This window comes from Culex pipiens, chromosome 2, assembly GCF_016801865.2.
Source record: "Culex pipiens pallens isolate TS chromosome 2, TS_CPP_V2, whole genome shotgun sequence".
In the NCBI taxonomy this organism is placed as follows: Eukaryota; Metazoa; Arthropoda; class Insecta; order Diptera; family Culicidae; genus Culex; species Culex pipiens.
In genome coordinates, this window is record NC_068938.1 from 1,025,015 (window position 1) to 1,047,402 (window position 22,388).

At 44.7% G+C, this 22,388-nt stretch overlaps 4 protein-coding genes across 11 annotated transcripts in view; 3 read left to right on the forward strand and 1 right to left on the reverse strand.

The window, feature by feature from the left end:
• LOC120419053 (embryonic polarity protein dorsal) overlaps positions 1–19,493 on the forward strand; it is a 28,428-nt gene extending 8,935 nt beyond the window's left edge. For 4 of the 8 annotated variants that reach the window (XM_039581620.2, XM_039581624.2, XM_039581621.2 and 1 more), the window contains 4 exons: positions 7,160–7,225; positions 16,712–17,131; positions 17,192–17,586; positions 17,653–19,493. In XM_039581620.2, coding sequence (XP_039437554.1) covers positions 7,160–7,225; positions 16,712–17,131; positions 17,192–17,586; positions 17,653–19,398 — 2,627 coding nt within the window. In that variant the 3' untranslated portion in view covers positions 19,399–19,493. Of the gene's footprint in view, positions 1–6,265; positions 6,297–7,159; positions 7,226–12,543; positions 12,700–16,125; positions 16,644–16,711; positions 17,132–17,191; positions 17,587–17,652 lie in introns of those variants that run through there. The other 4 variants (XM_039581622.2, XM_039581626.2, XM_039581619.2 and 1 more) reach the window with 4 other exon arrangements.
• LOC120419055 (uncharacterized) lies at positions 35–2,749 on the forward strand. Its single transcript, XM_039581627.2, has 2 exons — positions 35–2,413; positions 2,479–2,749. The coding sequence occupies exons 1-2, from the start codon at positions 1,109–1,111 to the stop codon at positions 2,671–2,673; spliced, it is 1,500 nt and encodes a 499-aa protein (XP_039437561.1). The 5' UTR covers positions 35–1,108; the 3' UTR covers positions 2,674–2,749.
• Positions 2,686–4,286, reverse strand: LOC120419056 (uncharacterized). The gene is made up of 2 exons (XM_039581629.1): positions 2,940–4,286; positions 2,686–2,882 (listed from the first exon to the last, which is right to left on the reverse strand). The coding sequence occupies exons 1-2, from the start codon at positions 4,269–4,271 to the stop codon at positions 2,730–2,732; spliced, it is 1,485 nt and encodes a 494-aa protein (XP_039437563.1). The 5' UTR covers positions 4,272–4,286; the 3' UTR covers positions 2,686–2,729.
• On the forward strand, positions 19,484–21,963 carry LOC120419057 (androgen receptor-like; the record flags this gene model as incomplete). Its single annotated transcript, XM_039581630.2, has 3 exons — positions 19,484–19,622; positions 21,023–21,082; positions 21,145–21,963. Coding segments are annotated over 3 exons (825 nt in total), but the record flags the coding sequence as incomplete, so codon positions are not given.
• Positions 21,964–22,388: the final 425 nt, after the last annotated feature.

Genomic DNA, 22,388 nt, shown 5'->3' on the forward strand with positions numbered 1-22,388 from the left:
CTGTAGAAGGTTGTTGAGCCAGCTTCCTGGTCTTTCTCCACCTCGTTTGTCGGGCACTTATCAGTAATCAGCACAATTTGGTTTCCCCCCACCGTTGAAGAAATCTGCTGCCGTTCTGGATTTTCCAGCATTTACCAGATAACACATTTCTTGTTATTTTATTTTTCGAATTGACTCACTTTAAGAAGACAAGGTTCCGAAACCTCAACAATCACCTAGAACAAATTGATTGAACAAACAATTGCTGCAACACTGCAATATTCATTCGGACGGTGCCTCCGGTGTAGAATTATCTACCGGTCGCCAACCATTTATTACCTCTCACCAAACGAACACTATTACCAGCTTGCGTGCTACTCAGCTCGAATACTAATCACGGTTTGCGGTGATTACCCTCTCTGGTTGATCTTTTCCAAGGTGGGATTCCCCAGGATAACTTCAATTATAATTCTCAAAATGTCGCGGGACTTTACCGTGTTGAGCACGTGTCACGTGCCGCAAGATCACGACCCAATTCGATCACGCCCCCGTCAAATCCACCCCTTCAATTGTTGACCTTGAAATAGAATTTGATCAATAGCCGTGAAAGAGCTATTGTTTTCACTGCGCGCTCCGGCGGTCGAACAATGATAGCAAGTGCACGCGATTAATTTCTAGCAGCAGATTGCCGGTAAGCAACCCACCACACTAGTCAACCCGGTGCCGGTGCAGCCGCGTGATGGATGGCGATGAGCACATTTCCATACAAAGCTGCCGCGTAGTAGGGTGAACTTAAAAGTTTGACGCTTTTTTACCGAAAAATTTCTTTCCGTGTACGAAACTGTGAGGGAGTTGAGAGAAAAGAAGTCATGGCCTCCTTCGATAACGCAGGAAGAAATTCGCGCCAACTTCAAATCAGCACGTGTTGCGTTCGTAATCAGCCTACTGCGATCGGCACCACCCTAGGCGCAACCGGATCAACTGCAGCAAGTGCTGTTTTTCGCGGCTGCACTTCATGTTATATAAATTATACAGCTGATACTGAATATCCGAACACCGCGTGCTGACCGACTGGAAACATCAATTCCACGCCGTCGAGTGTTGATGCAGTGATTAGCGAATTTTTCCAATGATCTGTACGCCCCACTACTCCCGTCGCTCGCTAGTAGCATCTAGCAATGACCGGGAATCGTCGATCGACCCAGCCAGTTCTAGTCTGGAATCTAGCGCGAGAACATCTCGGATGATTGGTCGCGATCGCGTCGACACTGTCGCAATGGGATCTACACTGCTTGCGGTGGTTCTAGTGGTGGGCCTTTTCGGGCCGACCCTGGCCATCAACCCGCTGGCCAAGGACGAAGAAGTGGTCAACGCTACGAGCTCGATCTTTGAAAACGTGCAAGCTGCTCAGGCTTCGACGGAGTCGCTGAAGAACGACATGCCGAGTTCGGACTACCTTCGATTTGGAGCGCAAGGTCTGCTGGAGTACGTGTCGAACGTGTCCACCAAGTTCACGCCCGTCTTTGAGAACTTTGACCAGAAGGACCTCGATCAGATCCAGCAGAGCTTGATCGAGGCGATTCGCTACCTTAACGGGTACGAAGTCGTCAACAGTATCTCGCTGCTGCAGAACGTCGACTACAACCTCTACAATCACAACCAGTTCCGGTCGATCAACAGCGATCTACGGATAGCGTCGATCGGTCTGTCCGAGGCACTGTTTGATCAGCGTGATGTAAGCTCGGCTCTGGATGATTTGCTAGCCTCGACAGACAAGCTGGCGGAGCACGTCGGCCGAGTTTCCGACGCGATCCAACGCGGTGAAGCTTGGACAGCGGAAACGACCGCTCGGGCTACGGCAGCCCAGCGTGCCTTCAACGAGTCCATCGACAGCTACCTGAACGGATCACTCACCCAAATCGACGACCTCTCCGAATCGCTTACCAACCTTCGCACCTACGAGGAAGAACTGTACCAAAAGATGAAGGACAAGATCCCAATGTTCCCCAAATCCACCGTCAACTACTTCATCACCCTCAAAAAGTCCCTCGAGAACCTCATCCAAAAGGTCCTGATCAACTTCGAGAACATGCGCCTCTACAAACACCGCGAGATCGAACAATGGAAGGTCCGGTCGTCGATCAACGCCCCGATAAGCTACATGACCCAGGTCGCCGTCCAGGTCTCCGCCGATCCCATGCTCGCCAACGACTGCACCGAAGCGTACATCGAGAAGCTGCTCGCCTTCCCGAACTTTACCGTGAGTCACGTCAACGGCTGCCTCGCCGACCAAACCTCCAACGAGGAAAAAACCTTCGACGTCATCACGAACGTGATCGACAACTACGTCGCAGGCGCGATCAACGCCTCGTACGCCGCCTTCGACATCTGCTTCCGGTACGCCCCAAAGAAGCTCAACTACTGTCTGGAGCTGGTAAGTTCAACCCTTTTTCCTTATACGCGATCAAACGATCATTCCCTACCTTCCCCCTCAAACAGAACGGCTACGAAAACACCTGGGCCAACGGGCGGATCTACACGGCGTCCAAGCAGATCGAGTCGCTCGTCGACGGCGAGATCCAGAACAACTTCAACACGTGCATCGCCCAGATCGGATACTTTCTCAACTACCACAACCTGCAGGAGATGTGCTTCTACAACAAGAAGCGCAACCGACCGCGTGGGCGCTGGTGATCCCGACAGTGGTTCTGTTATTGTTTGTTGACGTTTATTGTTATCGTTGAATAAAATTAGGGGCAGTTGGCTCGAAGACCTCTGTTTTGTATGTACTGAAGAAGCCGGGAGTTGCAGTTGAACAGCTCCGACTGGACCTGCTCGTACAGGTAGGATGACAGCGTATCCAACAAGAAGAACTTTCCGCTGAAGTCGATTTGTGCGACGATCTGGAAGAAAAACGCGATCGTCAACCCTCAACAAACTTTACAATTTCACAAACTCACCGCCTCCAAACACTCGTTCATACTTGCAAACGGATGACGGAAGCAGATCTCCAGCCCCGCGTACACTTCGGTCGCGTACGATCGCAGAAATCCGTTCGCGATCGACACCACCTGGCTCGCTCCCGACCGCTCCAGCCCAAGCTGACTGTTGATGCACTGCGTCAGCACGGTCTGCACGGTAGCCGGAAGCGCATGGAACTGCGTCCGGAAGTTCACCACGCAAGCGCTCGGCTTGATCACGTTGACCAGCCGGCGGGTCAGCAGTTCGGCTTCCAACGCCAGGTACTGCTGGGGTTCGTTGGCATCTTGAAACACTTCACGGGTTGAGATGAAGTGACTCTCGACGACCTGTCGACGGTAGTGCAGGTTCACGATCAGGTTCTCGATCGAGCGGTTCAGCAGGTCAAGCTTCTGCTCGACGGGATCGCTGAGCAGAAGTGGCCAGCGAAACACGAACGAGTCGTTCAGCGTCTTCAGGTGGTTGAAGAGGCTGTCGGTGGTCGTGAGGATCGAGTTGAACGATGCGTTCGAGCTGGTGATGTAGTTGTTAACGGCTGTGTTGGTTGCGGTTCGGCTTTGCTGAATGCGGAGATTGGAGGTCACTCGGAAGTTGTTGGCCTGGGTGATCGCAGCTGCTAGCTGAGCTACGACGTCTGCAAATTCTGCCGAGGCTGTCGCGGCACCTTGTCCAGCGTCCAGCAGTTGCTGAAGCAGACCGTTAGCTGACAAGGCAGCTAAGAACTGTTGGGTGTTGAGTCCTTGTCCTGCGATCGACTCGATCACGGCGGAGACATTCTGCAAGATCACTTGCAGGTTGTGACTGTTAACCCTGATTCGTTCGTTTCGATCTGCAAAGTAGTTCGATACACTGCTGTCTCCTTCGTAGTCGAACGATCTTGCCAAATCTTCAATGTAAAGTGAGGAATTTTGAATCAACGGCTTCAGCGCTGCGAACTGGGTGCTGATCTTGGTGAACACGATGGCAGGTGCGCTCGTACGATCGGATGCGGCTCGTGCAAGTTCCGTGTAGGCACCGCCAACCAGTTGGCTTACGTTCCCAACGTATTGCTGCAGAGTGATCGCGCCAGCGCTCAGACTCGCTGAACTCGTCGGTGGCAACCGTGTGTACGAGGATACGGAATTACGAGCACTGTTCAGACTGGTCACTACGGCGTTCGCATAGCTAGCTAGTTCCACACTTTGCGGGATCAGGAAGTTGTTACCGAAAAAGGGATCGCCTCGGGTACCAGTGAGGATCGCAAAGGCCAGAATAAATTTCAAGAAAGACATGATCGTGACCGTGACACCTGAAGAACTGAACTTGGTGCCCATTCAGATGGTAACTTATATCTAAGTCCTTATCTTTATGGTTTGATAGTTGCCCCGGAGACCATTCTACTCAAAGAAATCAGAGCAAGAGGAAGTGTCTCGACGAAAGGGCAAATATTTATCACAGATTCACAGGAAAATGGGGATCAAGCTAGCGTAAACAAAGTAGGCCGCTTGATTCGAAGAAACGCCGCGCACTTAGTGGTCCCGGAGGCATGGCCTACTGAGCGCGAATTAAGACGATCGCGCAAACAATTTGCCGGGATGATTGACGGGCCCACTTGGTTATTAGCGGGTGGTTACTTGTCACATTCCCAATACGTAACGTTTCAAAGTGCATGCGGGAATCTGCATCAGCTGGTCGTAAAAATCCCTCCACCACACGACAAAGAATGTCGAAGTGGCGTGGAGAACTATTTTAATTACCCTGCGAAGAATTCGCACTTTGGAGGGATCGAGTAGGCTGGGTGACAAACGGAACAGTTTGCAGCTTGAGGATTTTGTAAAAAAATGGCGAGAAGACCATAAATCTTGAAATAAACAATGTTCAAACGGGTACCAATTAAGGCAAAAAAAATGCATCTCAGTGTATCTATCACAGAACTGGTGATTTATACATTTTAATTAACGAGTGACGACTAAGTACCATTTATCACTCTGTTCTTGAACACCGGCTAAACCAGTTCCCGTTCACCTTGAACGCGGCGCGTTGCCATCCTCCATGAAGAGTGGCAATTGTGGCATTAACCCCCGCGCGGTCGAGAACATCTGATCAAAGCAAATCTTTGCGTTGGATGCCATATAAATTCGCTATCTGGCGACAGTAAATCGCACAAGGAAATAAATCGCCGCGAAATCTTGTAAGTGACTTACACCCCGAGTGCATGCGCAATGACAGTTCAATGCCGACAACGACGACGGCCAAAAAACAAGAGAAAGAAAGCGCCCACTAGTTCGAGCGATCCAAGTAGCCACCGGCTTTATTGTCCGCGAAATGCGCGTAGCGCAGTGGTCGAAGGGTTCACAAAGATCTTAGCAGGCTGGATGGATCTCCAGAACATTGACGAACATCGCGCTAATCAAAGCAAGCCGGGTAATTGCCACTTCATAAAAAGAGATTCAGCAAAAGTGCAATATTTATGCGTTTCGCTTAACGATCTTCAAAACGATCACCGCCGCACCGCGGCCTGTTTGTACAAGCCCTCGCGGGCCAGATAATATATCGCCATGTTATTGTTATTGCACGTTTTAAAATCTACAAAAACCTTTGTTTACTCACAACACGCGATCGTCTGCAGTTGCACTTGCTGCAGTCCCATGTTCACGCAACTCGCCACCCCCTGCACAGCTGAGTGATCGGCGCGGCAGGCGTTGGAAAAACGATCTGAAAAGGTGCCAGTGTCAGATGTGAAGATTCGCTTTCGCGATCAAGTTCGCCATGACTATTACGCGCGCGCTCAGTAGGGTCAACGTACACGTCGTGGGACAAGGTTTGCACCACTTCAGGGGACGGCTCGGGTGTTGGCCCTTTACCCCGACGTCGTGACGTCGCTGCGGAAAACAAGAAAAATCGACTCTTTCTTCCTTGTTTGTTGGAAAACGTCGACAGGGGGAAGTGTCAACAAAAGAAGATCTTGCGCTGGTCGAGCGAGATGTTTATTTTAGAAAAACCGACTAGAGCTTCCCTGCTGCGGTTGACGGGAAACAACAAAAAATCAAAGTAGACGCTGGTACCTTGGCTTTCACCGCCTACTAGAGCGCGCGCTCGCAATTGCAGTCCGATCCAAGTGTGCTCTGAATGTACGCTTCAGCGAAGATCGGTCTGCCCGGTTGTCAAGCGGTGCAATAAAGATAATATAAATGTGTAAATCGAGCGCGGAATCGCTTTCGGGGTTTGGAGATGAAACACGACGACGGGATGAAATAACACTAATCGGTTGTACGGTAAATTAGAACCGTGGCAAACGCTTCCGCGGATTCGAGGTCAGCCAGCTGGACGGAGCTGGTGACAGATGAGTAATGAATTTGGTACGCATTTGGTATTAGATTTTAGTGCAGCCGTGAACTCAACTTCAGACAAAGAACTATCCAATTATTTCACCACAGGACTCTTACACAACCGTTCGAAATTAAATCATCCGCCCATAACCCTTCACCCCAGTAGCTCCCTAATTTCCATAACATCAACACTCCACGAGCAAATATCGATTGCTTTATCCGCCCGGCATGTTGAACCTGAATTGCGCCAACTCACGCCATCAGTTCAGGCCGGACGAAAGTCGAAAGAACAACCATTAGTGGCCACAAAGGGTAGAACAGGGGGCCCGGAAACTACCACCCAACATTCCAAAGTCTCCTCCTTTTGTTGAGCCAACTACCTTTTGAAGGTGTGATTAAAGAATTTTACATTTTTTCCCTCGAAATAACTCTAAATAATTTTAAAAAAAATATTTACAAAAATTTTAGTTTGATACCAAATGTCCAACACTCACACATTTACCCTAATTTAATAGAAAAAAATCACTATTTTCCTGAATACATAAGCGGACGTGGAAACATCCACCCCCTCGCATTTTTCCTCATTTTTCCCACCTACTTGGATTGATGAGTACATAAAATAACAATATAATCGCAGCTCCTTCACGTGCTGTCAAGTGATAAAATATCCAAGCAGGCCACATTCCTCGCATTCCCCACATTCACGAACGATGCGTGTGGTGAAATTTCCCGCGAGCTACTTCGATCACATGTCCGTGGCAGTGAAAATTTTTTTCCCACGCTCTATTTACTCAAAAACAAACTCACTTTCAAGCCAAATTCCTTCAAAAATTCCTCCTGTACAAATCAATAAATATCTCGATTCGTTTTCGCCCTCCTCCCTTCTTTTCCAGATGAGCCCAGTCTGCCGGATCTGCCGAAGGAAATAATTGAAGCGAATGACCTGTTGGATCTAATTTGTAAGTAGATAAACATCACACCTCAGCACAGAGTAGGCCACGTGCACTATTCGCGGACATTCCCAGACTGTCAAAACGGGGCCAACCAGCCAGTTAAATGGGGTGTGAAATTGTCACACGATTCACTTGAGACTAGAAGGGCGAGAGATTGAAAAATGCATTTCGGCTAGACGCCACGACGGCCCTCCCGGGTTCAAGTTCACGGTGGGACATAAACAAATTCTTTGGGTGGGGTGTTTCAGCTGATCGTGGTAGGCCTTGGTCTTTGGTTTAGCGTTAGGGCAATGCTGGCGATAGTTTGGTTGGCTTGGTTGGCGAGAGCCGATCGTAGTAGGCGCTGCTACCGATGAGCGATTACAAGGACCATTTGGGATGGCGCGGAATTTGGTTCGGCTAGACGATTGTTTCGAGATAATGTTGACGATAATTATACTCATTGTAACACTACATGTGGAAATCACTTGTTAAAAGCTGAACAGTTTTTAATGGAGGAACTATTAATCTTCAATAATAGACCAAGCGTACCCTCTTCTTTCGATAAATACATTTTTATCACATCATTACATCATAAAAATTAAAATAACTTAACGTGTCAGTTCAGACTTTTAGTCGATCGATTCCACCAGATCCATGCTCTCTTTAAGGGCAATCTCCGTATCGTTCCATGAGATACCTCATCATAACCGTCCGTCAACAATCCCTGATTTTTTTTAAAATTACAACAATTTAGTATTTGAATAATGCTTAAAAAGCTTAAATCTGCTGTTAAAATTTTATAAATGTCTTGTATGGCTTCGAATTTGACATGATACAGATAAAATACAGATTTATTTTTAAGAAAATACAGATCTCCCATAAAATAATCTGGCATCGTTGCACAGCTCATAGCTTCCCTTGTTGTCCTTCCGGGATGTCCAACCCCAGATTTTGGATTCCTCCTTGGTGTCCAACGTCTGAATCACGTGGACGCCGCCATTTTTCTCGACCGTTTCACGCGTTGCCAAGGTAACGGCTTGATTGACTTGTTCAGCACCTGCTACGACGGTATCACCAGCAGGGATGCCAGATACACAGATTTGTCTGTGTTTCACAGACTTTTGAGCTTGTGTCAGACATTTTTTGAGGTGCACAGACTTTTTAGAAACTTCATTAAATTAGTATTTTGTAATCTTTTTTGTAGAAACTAATTTCGTTAGTCTTCAAATGCTTAAAAACGCAATTTCTGATGGATTTCAATGACTGTGAATTGATATATTTGAATTTTAGACAAATGCACAGACATACACAGACTTTTTTACAGACATTTTAAAAAAACAAGTGGCATCCCTGATCACCAGCCTACTCTTGTTCAAACAGGGCCGTTGATCCGGAGAGCACACTTTCTGTCATGGCTTCCTTAGGTCGGTTTGTTTCCTCCGACAGCTTTATTTAATATTCGTTGCTTGAAATCATCAACTGCATTGATGAAATAACAGTCTTTCATCAAGTTTTTATTTATTTTTTTCAAAGGAGGTTAATCCGTACCTTTTTATATCACTTTTACCATAGCTACCGCCGAGCTTTTGGATCTGTTTAACTTACCAAAAACACAAAAATGGTTGAATTCAAAAATTTACTAACGATAAAAATTACAATTCACTACATTTATTAAAAACTGAAAATAAAAGGTGGGTTGGGAACATCCTATGGTAACTCTATTAAACATCTACGAAAACTCAATGGAGATTTAATAAACAAAACAACAAACGCAACAAACATTGCTAGGTGTAAAAATTACCTCGCAGTTACTGACCAAACCTTTAATTAAAATTGGCCGTCATGCACTCATCGAGAACAAACATTAGTCTGGAATCAGGCACCACTTGTCGCTCAACAACTTGCCCGAATATCAAGTTTCCCCTTCCCGGCCGCCAACAAAACTCATCCATCTGTCTGTGAATCATCCCACGATTAACCGCACACACACACACTCACAGACAATCAGACAGACACTCGAACGGGCGCCAATCTGCGCACCCAGCCCAGCAGCGAGCGCAACCCAACTGTTAATAATATTGCGTGAGTCAATCGCTTTTCCGTGGAAATTCTAAATGATCCTCGCGTCGCGACGTTGTCGTCGCCTGCTGCGTTACGTCATTGTCAAATGGGTGACACTTTACGCCTCACCTGCCACCCCCAAAAATTGATGGGAAAGAAAAAGTTACCACCGAAAAAATAAACAGCGATCGTCACTAGAAAGATAGACTTGTGCAAATGATCATCAGTGTCAGTGTTGTGACTATAAATCTTCCTTGCTAGGGTTACCCACGATCGTGCACGATCACAGTAGGCCAACGAACGCTGAAACCGCTTCAGGACCAGCCTACTAAACTTGCGTGCTCACATGTTTATTTTGGTTTTTCGCGATCACGATCGCGTCTTCAAGATTTGAGGATCACGTTTTTCTCAAGTCGGCTGTGCGCCGACAGGTCTCGTTTTTTGCCCCCTTTTCGCTTCCCTCAATGATCTTGTCAAACCGATTCTTCTTCCACCTTTTTGCGGGTTTTCTTTTCCCCCCACAAGAGGTTAAGTCGTTAATTCACGAAAATTTTGCACGACGCCTGGCCGTGATCGAGCCGGCTTCCTTCTGTGAAACGGTGGCGACACGCAAGTTCGGCCAAAGATGCGTTCAGCTTTATTTTTAAACGCTTTTCGTCACCAACTTATCTTGTGTGAGGTTGACTTGGCTCGATCTGCGGTCCAACAATGATTGGCAAAATGTAGTGAGTTTTTCTGGCCGTAATTGTGTGATTTTTGGGTAATTTAAAATATTACCTCATCGAAACTGTCCGACTTGCCAAAAGTAGTTGCACAAATTTCACGTGAAGAGTGGTCGTCAGAGGTTGCAAGTATTGGTTCTTTGGTGAGTAGTCATGAACGCTATGGATAAGAGGCTCAATTGAAAACTGGCCTACTTGATTATTTAGAACACATGTTAGCAAATCGATGCCTCTGTGATCTCTTGTTCTAAGCTTGCTGGTTTGTCTATCTAGTTAGCATAAGAGAGAACAGAGGCATCGAAGTATGAGTGATAACCTCTAATTTAAGGGAATATGAACACAACAACAATTCTCTATAAAATGAACTTCTTTACCAAATTTTAATTTTTTAAACCATTATGCATCATCAGTTTGTCCAAATTTCCATACAAACTTGACACTCCATGCAAAAATGATATGTGAAAATTCATAAATCTGTATCTCTTGAAGGATTTTTTAATCAATTTGTTTTTTTCGACAAAGTTATATAATTGAATACAACTAAACAAATTGATACACGGAAAAAATGTTTTTTATGTTTTTTAAATCTTTTTCGCCATAAAATTATTTTTGAATAAAAAACACTATTTTAAATTCTATCTTTTCAAAAAATTTCAGGAAGTACATAACATTTTTTTGACTTAATAAATTTAATTGAAAATGAAATTTGCAATCAAAATTATGCGGTATTTGAATGAAAAAATGCCCATTTTTGTCCATTTTTCCATTTTTTTTTGTTTTATTGACTGAGATAAATCTCAACATACAGCTTTATATTAAATTGTTGATATGCCCTTTGGTTGCCGAGATATGGCTATGATAAGATTAAAAAAAAGGAAAATTAATGTTGCATAATTAACTCTCGTTTTGGAATAACCTATATCTCAGGAATTTTCAAACCAGAGAAATTATGAAAATTTCTCTTTTTTTTTGAGACAATATTTTTAGTAAATGTTTAGTTCATTTCAATAGAATAATTTTCAAAATTTTAAAATCAAGCTCAGCAATAGAAAATTTCAAATAAAAGTATTAAAACTCTTTCAAAAAGTTATTCTCGATTATAAAATTCCAAAAAAATAAATTGTGTTATTTTTATTGAGCACAAAAACTGCAACATTGAGAAAAAAAATACCTATATATGCCTATAACTTGAAAAGAGTATCTAAAGGTCCATTCGATTGCAAAATTGAACTGAAATGAATTAAAACAAAATGTCTATTAATTTTTGAAAAATCACCATTAAAAAAATATATGACCGGTCCAACCGGTCAAACATATTTTGCCCATTTTTGTATTTTCTGAAAAGATGACAATTTAAGTTTTTTAAATATATCTAACACTCTAAAACTCTAACTCTAAAAAATGTAGTGTTTTTGTAAATCAATTTTAAGTGATAATTGAATCATAAACAACTACAATCTTACTTTCTACATCAATGTTGAGTTCTGTGACCTCATTTTAGTCAAATTTGGATGGACAATTGTCTGAAAAATTACAAAGTGCATTTGTTTTTCAACATTTCAACACCGCCATTTTGGCCGCTAACTTGAATTTAAAAAATCTTAATCACTTCAGAGTAGTAGTACTTCAGTCATACTTAAGTTCGGCAACCAAAAATATGACAACGCAGAAAAAATATTTTTCGTGATTCGATTATCCGACTTTCGATTTTAGAAACAAACATTTAACTAAAAGTTGTATTGACCCTTTTAAAATGTTACTTCCTCTCAAAACAAAACTTAAATTTTCCCACGTCGAAACTATTGGCACTACGCCCCCCGGGGCATGGCCTTCCTCTAACGTGGGATTTCTGCTCCAGCGCCTCTGACGAGACAGGAGAAACCGGGACCGACGTTTTACTTCACCATCCGATAGAAGCTCAGTGGATAAGGCGGGAATCGAACCCGCGTCTCATAGCATCATCGGGATCGGCAGCCGAAGCCGCTACCCCTGCGCCACGAGACCCATTTTCCCCCCATTTTCCCACGTCATCCAACCCAAAATCACCACCGAAACTCACCCAGCAAGCAGCATACAATTTCTCACCACGATGTGCGCACAGCCTGCTGAGATTTATCACTTTCCATCTTTCACCAACTCAAAACGCGCTCGGAAAATCGCAGCAGGCCAGCACAACGTGAAACAGAATGCGGCGATTCGCGCTGACCAACACGTGCTGTGCAACGCACACTTTGATTAGCCCAGCTAGTGTGAGAAATTGAGAGAGAGAGAGCGAGTTGGATTTGCCAATACTGACCTGTGTTGGGAAAAAGGAGCTTAAGCCGGAAAATTTTCACTCTCAAACTACAGGATGAAGCCGATTTTGAGTTTCAAATTAACGCCAAAGTTAACTAGAATGAAGGAAGTGTCAAAATCGAACCGAACCTGTTTTCCCAACTTTTCGTGAGAAAATGTCTCCACAAACGAGAGAGAATGAGCGGAAAAGGATTGCTCTGAACGTTTTTGTTCGCACCTAGCTCGCTTCGCGAGCAATTTCCCCATTCAGTACAAGATTTCTAACCCGTGTACAACTAAGTCGCTTCGGTAGTGCGCGGTTCTATCGCCAACAAAACGAAAAAAAACTTGAAAATATTAAGCTTCAAAAAGTGACAGTTTGCTGCCTGATTCGAGCTGTGCGACGAGACGGTGCGATCAAAGGAGGCATAAGATTTTATGGTACGCAAGAAAACGCTACAGCCAAAACGTCATGGCATGCTTCGAGTTAAGGTCTTTTTCGTCGAATCCTGAGCCAACTCTGGACTTTGAACCGCCACCTACTACGATTGATCGTGGCCACAGCGTGTTCGCCGTCAGTTTCTTAACAGATTTCCTACCAGAATTGGCCATAAAAAGTGTCAAAAAGTGACATTTTCTCGATCGCTTTCAAACAAGTGAAAATTTTCGCCCTGCAGTTCTGCCAGTTCAATTTGATGCTCATTCGGAAGAGAGTTTGAAAATGTTTAAAAATAGACTTCTCCATTCTCGAAGGTGATCCTCGAACGCGATCGCCACCACCGAGTTGAGTCCACTCTCTCGCACTTTTACGCTCGCACTCTCTCTCTCTCTCTCTCTCTCTACTAAGTCAGTTCAAGTCAACTGGCGGATCGGGTTGAGTTGTGCAAGTCAACACACCGTCACTTGAAGGAAAATCATCGAATCGTTGCGAGAGTTCTTTTACTTTTTTTTCGCGCGCGCTTAGTATCGATCGCGATCGATTTCGCGGCAACTTTGTGTGGTATTTTGTGAGTTTGTGTGCATTGGAGGCCGGCTGGTGTGGGAATAACAATACTATAAAGTATGCTCTGGCTCTGGTCAAACAACGGCTTAACCAGCACTAAGTCATCTGTAAAATTAACCAAAATGCTGAACGCTAGAACGCGTAATGTCTGCAAGTGAATGGAATTTTTGAGCCGATCGGTGGTTTAAAAACGCTCCGCTGATGGATCTATATTTATAACGGAACTCTGGAAAGATTTTATTGGCCGTTTTTTTCTCAAAGGAAAGGAAATAAAATGTGCGAAATATCGGAATGCTGGTTCAAACGCGAGAAAAATGAGCTGTTCGGAATTCCGAGTGACCTTGGGATAACCTAGGCGAATCGTAAAAATTAGTTCAGATCGATTGAGAACGCGATCATATTTCATTGGATGTATGCTTGTTTATAACTGAAACGGATGAATGAATCGTGAAAATTCCAGTTTCCAAACCAAATTGAGGTTGAAACTTCAAAGAATCATGCGTCCTCAATTTGTATCAGATGGAGAAGCATGGTGTTTGGTGATTAAGCATCTTATTTTAAGGGGATACTGGACAGTGTCCAAAAGAGATCTCGATCTCATTAATAACAAGGAGACTTTGGCAACACTTCGTCATTTTAAAATAGTTTATTATTCATGTCTCACCTCAAAATACCAAATTTAGAAGAAAAAAATCTAAGTCTTAATTTCCTGTAATTAGTTTAAAAAAAGTCTCAAAAAGGACCATGCGCCTCCTTGAAAAATGCTTTCTATGCTTTCATTAGAGGAACATGGCATTCTGTGTTTTCTCAGGATATGTAAAGTGGAGAAATCAAAACTTTCCGTGCAAACAAATCATACGATATTGAAAAATTATTCATTTTATTATTTATATTGAATATTGGATCTTTAAAAAAAATCACTTCGTATAAACGATTTCCAAAAATAATTCTTTGTCTTAACTTTTATTGTTGAACTTGAGTATAATCCCTTAACTATGCTAAAGTGAAAAGGAGCTGGCAGAAGACTTTCGTGGTGTGTTTCGTAGAGCACACTCAATCGAAAAATTTGATCATCAAAGAGACACACGCCATGGCTAATAGAAATCTTCGTGAAAATTTCGCTTAACAGGTCCTTTTCAGATTTGCAATTTTATTTTATTTTTTTCATATATTTTGATGGAGGCGCACGATCATTCACAAAGCATCGTTTCAAGTGAATATTCAAGAAGTATCGCGCGCCTCCTTTGAAATATGTGGATAATTTTAAAATTGGAATAAATCAAAAATCCCTATGGTAAAATATTGTCTAGGCCACGAATATTTCAAGAGGACCCTCTAAGCGTCTTTTCAACGAAAAAATGTTTTAGGTACATTGATTTACAATGTTCAACCATGTCGTGAGGGACTCTTACCCAACTTTTCGTGGATTAAATTGAAATATAACTTCAGAGGTTGGCTATGGGTGTTTTCTTGAAGAATTTTTAAAGGTTTATAGAATATCTCTCACTTACTTTTTCAAAAGGTCCAATTTACATAGGAAACCCATGGCGCATTGGTGGTTTTAAAAAAGTAATCTAGATTTCTTAAAAAAGGCGCTTAAATTCAATTGAAATATTTTAATTTGTCATAAAAATTCATCACCCGTCTACAAATTTCTGCAACAAATAAAAACAATGCCTAACTTAAAAAAATACATTAAAAGAATTTCATCCAATAACATTTAAAGTTGGTCTCTTGATTAAAAGAAGAGTCGTTTAAAATAGCAAAAAAAAACAGAAAAATTAGCATTCCAAGCATCATACAATTTTTGAATGCAGATCAAGGTAAAAAAAAATTGTTAAATGTTGTTCAATTTATCCTTTTTTCAATTCTCAGTTCAGTTTTTTTTTTTTATTTTCAAAAGTAAAAAAAAATTACAATTAGTTAAATTACTGATAAGGTTGTTGCAAATATTTGCAAATCAATTTAAAATACATTCCTCAGCGTTTAGATTGATTTTTAGCACGTTAGTTTATTCTAAAATCATTTTAGTGAATTTTGGATGGATATCTATTTTCATCAGTTCCTATTTTTGAAGTAATGATTGCAAATCAAATTAAATGTTAAAATTCTGTCCTTTGGTTGAATTTATTATTTATATTCTATTTTGCATTTTGCGTTTGTAATCATTTTTAACATGTTCGATTTGATTTTAGCACTTTTTTAAATTTTTAAAAAGTTTTTATTCGCAAAAACATATTTTCATTAAAATTTAAATTTTTGATGGCAAACCGAATGTATTGTTTACAAAATATCAATCTATTTTTAAAATAATTATAAGGGAAATTCAAAAAACATTATAATGCTTATTTTCAAAAAACCACCTAAATTCTTCAAATGTTTTAATTAATTCAAATCCTCCCTCCCCTTCACCATTGTGAATTGTTAGTTTTTCGTCTGCCAGATTTTTATAGATTTTTGATCGATATTTTGTAAGTTTAAATAAAAAAAAAAAATTCAAATGGACGTAATATTTGAACAACCCCTTTTGTTCTAACCCGCCTTCTAACGCCTAAAGACTGATCTTTAAAAAGCATTTTTGTAATGTCACAGACTATGCTTCTATACATGTTTCTACAATTAGCTGAAAATGTAAAAAACAAGCAAAAAATTGAAAAAGTTGCTTTTACAGTCATGACAAATCTTATAAGCCACAGGGTTAAGCCAAATACTATCAAAACAAACATAAAATAAACATAATAGTTACTAAAAATAGAACAAGGACGACAAAAAAATAAGAGAAGTAAAGATTTTCGTAGATGATATGTTTCTTAAAATGACTTTCCTGAAAAAAATAGGCATTTGAGGGTTAATTAGCAATCGGCGCGCTTGCGATCCATTCCATAAATTAAACTACAATTATTAAAGTAACGAATAAATTTGTAATAAGTGTACACAACAACCAGCCTTCAAACCAATAAATCTAGAGCATTGCCCCCACTCGAACCAGCCTTCCTCCATTTCTCCAGAATAGCACAAACACAACAAACGCGTTCCTAAAATAGTTTTCACCAGCAACGAACGCGCCTTCAAAACGCGGTCACCAGACTTCGATAACACACCGCGCCCGCCTGCCCTATCGCCAGAATGTCCTTCCCAACGCGCTCCAATGCCGGCTACGCGTCGACTCGTACCCGCAACAACTCTTCCGCGTCCTCTTCTTCGTCAACGTCTTCGTCCGACTACGAGCACGAGAACTTGTTCCACAAGCTCGATCCCCTCAAACGATCTCCGCTGGCCGGCCTGTACAACGTGGTCTGCCACCGGGGACCGCCCAGTCCAAGCCCCTCGCCCCAACCCCCGATCGTGTCCGTCACGAAGCCCCCAAGCCCCGAACCCGAAGGTGTGACTTACCGCGTGATCTTCAGCGGTTCTCTGATCGACGATCTTGTTTTTTGGTTCTACTTCCAGCACATATAATACAGTCAGACATGCCACCGACAGCGCCCGAGAAACCGTACGTGGTCATCACCGAGCAGCCCCAGTCGAAGGCGCTGCGCTTCCGGTATGAATGCGAGGGTCGTTCGGCGGGGTCGATCCCCGGCGTTCACAGCACCCCCGAGCAGAAGACCTTCCCGAGCATCGAGGTGCGCGGCTACAAGGGACGGGCCGTAGTGGTGGTTTCGTGCGTGACGAAGGATCCGCCGTACCGGCCCCACCCGCACAACCTCGTTGGGAAGGAGGGCTGCAAGAAGGGCGTCTGCACGGTCGAGATCAACAGCGCCAGCATGAGCTACACGTTCAGCAACCTGGGCATTCAGTGCGTCAAGAAGAAGGACATCGAGGAGGCGCTCCGGCTGAGGGAGGAGATCCGGGTGGATCCGTTCAAGAGTGAGTGTGGTGGGGATCGCGAGGTGGTAACTCAGATGATCATGATCTCTTTTTTTCCAGCTGGTTACAGTCACGCCAAGCAGCCGGCCACGATCGATCTCAACGCGGTGCGGTTGTGCTTCCAGGTGTTTCTGGAGGGTCAGCAGCGGGGGCGGTTCACGGAGCCGCTGCAGCCGGTGGTGTCGGACGTGATCTACGACAAGAAGGCGATGTCCGATCTGGTGATCTGCAAGCTGAGCGACGCGTGCGCCTCGGTTGCCGGTGGGAAGGAGATCATCCTGCTGTGCGAGAAGGTCGCCAAGGAGGACATTTCGGTGCGGTTCTACGAGGAGCAGCACGGACACATCCTGTGGGAGGACGTGGGCGAGTTTCAGCACTCGAACGTGCACAAACAGGTGGCGATCTCGTTCCGGACGCCCCGCTACCGGACGCTGGAGATCGAGCAGTCGGTTATGGTGAGTTTTTGGCGAGAGAGATGTTGAGTTTGTTGAAAGCTAATGTGTTCTCGTGTACTCTTCCAGGTCAACATCCAGCTGCGACGACCGTCGGACGGTGCCACCAGTGAACCGCTGCCATTCGAGCTCTTCCCGCTAGACTCAGGTAGGCGTAGATTCTGGTCCCTCCAGAAGGACATCCTGAAGAATGACTCTCCGGAGAATGAAGTGTTCAAGAAGATTTTGCTCGAGGGTAGTAGCGGTGCGGTTGCGACCAAGAAGGTCGTCGTTCCTCAGCAGCAGCAGCAGGAGGATGAGGTTATTGTGTTGTTGGATACTCCGCTGGCGGAGGACAAGCCGATCGTGGCGGAGCAGATGCCGAGTGAACAGAAAACGACCGAATGGATCGAACGAAACGAATTTGATGATGGGGATAATAGTGTGAATGCCAGCGTTGACAATCAGCTTATGGATGATGGGGGGTCGGTTGAGCAGCAGGTTCCGAAGGAGGACGAGGACAAGACGTTGAACGAGCTGCTGGAGCAGGTCGCGGAGCTGGATGAGATTTACGAGGATCATCAGTTGAGGCGCGAGAACATGATCTTTGAGAATGAGCTCAAGAATTTGGAGAAGAGTGTTCCGACGGGGTTGATTGGGAACGGGGGTGACAAGATGGACATTGATGACGTGTTTGACGATGCCGCGACTTATACAAGTCTGCAACGTGCCTTTAAGAATCCGGTTTCGCTTGCGTTAGGTCCTCCGGTTCCGCCGCGGCCTCACAACGCGCTCGAGCTGGAACCGGGTGTTTACGATGCGGTTGAACCGATGCTCATTTGTCCACCGAGCATTGAGGTTAGTTCGCTGAAGCGGGAGAACAAGGAAGATGAGAAGTTGCCTCCTCTTCCGCCGAAGCGGGCCAAACCGAACGGTTCCCAGAACAAGGAGAACGCCATCGGGGACACTGGCGATGAGGTCATTCTGCACAGTATCATCCGTAAGGGTTCGATGCGTTCGCTGACTCCGCGTCCCCAGTCGGATCAGATCATCATCATGAAGAGTCCGGACAGTCCGCCGAACAAGAAGCTTCCTCCGACACCTCCGGCATCGCCGAACAAGAATGAGTACGGAACTCTTCCGAAGAACAAGAAACCAGGATTCTTCTCGAAGCTGTTTTCTCGAAAGAAGAGCAAATCTGACCTGTCGGCTAGTACGACCACTTTGACGCAGAAGGACACTCCCGGAGCGTCCAAGGAACCCAGCTTGGCAAATTTCGAGGCCACCGAGGCGACTCGCAAGAATTCCGAGAAGCGCAAGGCCGGCAAACCGGTCGCCCGAAGCGTCAGTAGCGTGTCCTGCAAGCGACCCTCGACCGATGCCAACCCGGACGTGATCTACATCCCGTTGAAGGGCGATGGACCCTCGACCACGAATCTGACCTCCCGCACCGGCAACGGCAGCGGAACGCATCTGTCCCTGCCCGGGAACGACTCGTACGAACGGGCCAGCACCGCTTCGCTACCGCCCCTGGACCGGAAGACGGTCAGCGCCCTGCAGCTGGACGTCCCCATCCAGGACGGTAACCTGGAGCTGGTCGCCATTGCCGATGCGCGGAGTATAAAGAACCTGGTCGAGGGCGACTATGGCATCAAGCTCGATCCCAGCGTGGACCTGACCGAGGCCGAACACTTTGCCCTGTACACCTCGATAGCCCCGAACGCCGCCCTCAGCGAGTTTGACGAAACGTCCTGCTACTACGCTCCGGTCGAACCCGGCCCACTTCCCCAGCAACCGATCCGCCTCAACAGCAACTCGTACAGTGCGGACGTCTAAACATCACGCACACTCTCTCACTCACACGCACACAAACGCGCGCGCATTTACTTAATTTTCTCTTTATTTTTTCATTAGTTAATTTATTACCCCACCCCCATTCGAAAAAAACCAACTGACAATCTTCCGTTTTTCTTCTGCGTGTATTTTTGTAGCCAATCTGAAGCCAAAGCGCAAACGGCCAAACACCTGGGATGCCCCAGAACACATCCCGGAGGGAGCCCGTAAGTGTCCTTCCCGCTCCTTCCTTCGTTTTCACCCACACACACACCCATCATTCTTCCTCCTATCGCTCAAACGTCATTTCGCCACATTTTTGTTTAATTCATCGCAGTTGGCGTTGGTCACCACACTACCCACCCATTACACACATTTTTTTTTTCTTTTAACTTGGAGGTTGTTGGTCGTCCACATATTACGTCGTCGACGTCGTTGTTTAACACTTTTTTGGGAAAAAAACAAACATTGGTATACATTGGCATTGGTATTTGGGAAAGTCTCCCTCTCCTCCTTCGGTGTTGGTGTTGGTGTCTCTCGCATTTTGTATTTTGGGAAAACAAAGGTGACAGGGGCAATCTTTTGCCCGAGCGCACACATTTGAATCGAAAAACAAAACAAGCAAAAAAACAATAACAATTGGTATTACAGAGAACAACAAAACAAAGAGGGCCATTTTGCGGAAGTTGGTTGGATGAGAGTCGCTTGAGCTACTTTTTTGTAAGATAAGATTATTTTTTCTTCGTGTTTGTGCTAGGGAAACTATTGTTGATTGGTGAAACCAAAGAAAAGTCGTGTAACAAACTGCTAGTCAATGCTAGTCAAATTTGGTGTTTGTGCAATCAAACTGTCAACAAAACTACTTTACTATTGTTATAACCGAACCGAACTGGCATTGTTTGTATGACAAACTTTCACGAAACGGAAAATGCCAAGCAGCTACCCAGGTTATTGACTGTGTGATGAGCTGACCTTCACGCCGCCATACACTATTTACGCGGATAGTTATTTTAGTCCTAATAAAAACCCGTTTTATATTGAACAAACTCGTAGGTTAAGATTATTTCTACAACTTTGATGGAACAAAAAGCAAAAAAAAAACTTTGTACGTTGGACGTTGTATTGCAAGGCAGCGAAACTATTAGCAAATAAAAATAAAGTGTTTTTAAAATCGAGATTTTATGTCAGGAGACGTTGAAACCATAGGCAAAAGGAACTAATTGGTGCAATAATTGTAGAGTAAAAGCGAAATAAAGTTTCCACAAACCATTGAATATGCCTTTTACTCGGATTGAGCAAAAATTATCCTACTCTCCCCCTTAGGTAGAGAGTTATCTGAGCTCACAATATTTAAATGTAAGTTCAAACTAATTTTATAAGAGTTACTGTAAAGCATGGTTTTCGTTGAGTTTTCTGTTTTGTTGTTCCGCTTCTTATTCATCAGTGATGGCAGGGTTGTAGTGTTTGACCCAGTTTTAAATCATCGCATTGCATCACACAAACTTCATCCAACTAAATCATGGCATGCTATACCTTAACCACCTTCACTAAACCACGTTTGATCACTGTAGCCTTGACTTGCGCACCAATCGCCGTAGTAAAAGACATTTCTCAAATCTACTTCCAGCCGGCGCCTACTACAACCTGTTGAACGTGCCAGGAGAGCAAATCAAAATCGAGCCTATAGGTACACACCGATCATGGCATGCTTTGATCCCCAAAACTAAATTATTCCCCCCACCTTTCCAGATTCTCCAACGCGCCCGTTCAACGTCACGTACCAGGGCACCTACCGCAACCCGAACGAGAGTCCGTCCCCGTTGGCGCAGTCCCCAATCGCCCAGCACGGGAACACAACCCCCCACGGTCCCGTTTCCCCGTACGCCCCCCACAGCGTCACCCCGTCCTATCAACCCAACGACCTGCTGTACCAACTCCCCCAACAGTACAACTTTGCGACGCCCGCCCCCGGAACCGACCCGACCCTGTTCCAGCAGCAAGCCGGCCAACCGCAGCAGCCCCAGTTCCAGATGCCCTCCAACATCTCCAACTCCCAGCAGTTTAGCCTGGGCAGTCTGCTGAACGGAGTGCTGTCGGCCGCCGGTCCCAGCGGAATGTCCGCCCAGGGCGTCACCGGTGACGTGAACCTCAGCAGCCTGCTGGACATGGACCTGGGGAAGGATTTCACCATGAACTCGTCCGAGATCAAGTCGCTCATGGGCCACCTCTCCAACTCGGAAATCAGGCAGGAACTGCTGCAGCAGCAGAATCAGCAACAGCAGCAGAATCAGCAGCGGATGCAGCAGGAAGAGGAGAACCTTTCGAACAGTTTCACCAGACTGACGACGAACGTGCTCAACGATTTGGGCAAATAGTTAGTAGGCTGTGTGGAACGCCCGAACCCGAATGTGCCTGTGTCTAGGTTAAGGCTAGGTTGATCAGTCAACTTTGAAATGAAAAAAAACGAGCTTCGTAGTAGGCTGCGCCCGAGCGAGCGAACAATATTTGTACATCAGTGACGATTTTTCTTCGTAGATTGTTAAGTTTGCTATAAAAAAATCTTGAAAATAACTGTGTTGTGTTTTTATTGTTATACCTAAAACGTCCAAACCCCATGAAAGCCATGTTAAAAGTTCAGACAACCATGCGACTCCATCGTAACGTGGAAGGACATAGCTGGTGCAACACGAGAAACGGGCGGATAACCATTTTGACAGCTGGAACTAGAGGGTGACTATTCTCGAGATTTTCAATTTCCCGGGAATCGAGAGTTGAATTTAGCAATTTTCCGGGAATTCCTGGTACTCGGGAGTTTATTTTAGCTATGACATTAGTGCCAATAATTTATAAAGAAAAGTAACAATTAATTTCCTACTTATTCAATGAGACGTTAATTAGTAGCCTCACTATTTTCGGGAACTATGTCTACTTTTAAATTTTTTTTGAATCTGCAAATACAAGAACGTTTCTTGAGCTTTTTGGGACTCATAATT

Excerpts from the sequence above, each read along its gene's own strand:
- LOC120419055 (XM_039581627.2), top strand. The coding sequence starts at position 1,109 with ATGATCTGTACGCCCCACTACTCCCGTCGCTCGCTAGTAGCATCTAGC. Across the intron at positions 2,414-2,478 it reads TCAACTACTGTCTGGAGCTG|AACGGCTACGAAAACACCTG; the intron begins GTAAGTTCAACC and ends CCCCTCAAACAG.
- LOC120419056 (XM_039581629.1), bottom strand. The coding sequence starts at position 4,271 with ATGGGCACCAAGTTCAGTTCTTCAGGTGTCACGGTCACGATCATGTCT. Across the intron at positions 2,883-2,939 it reads TGAACGAGTGTTTGGAGGCG|ATCGTCGCACAAATCGACTT; the intron begins GTGAGTTTGTGA and ends TTTTTCTTCCAG.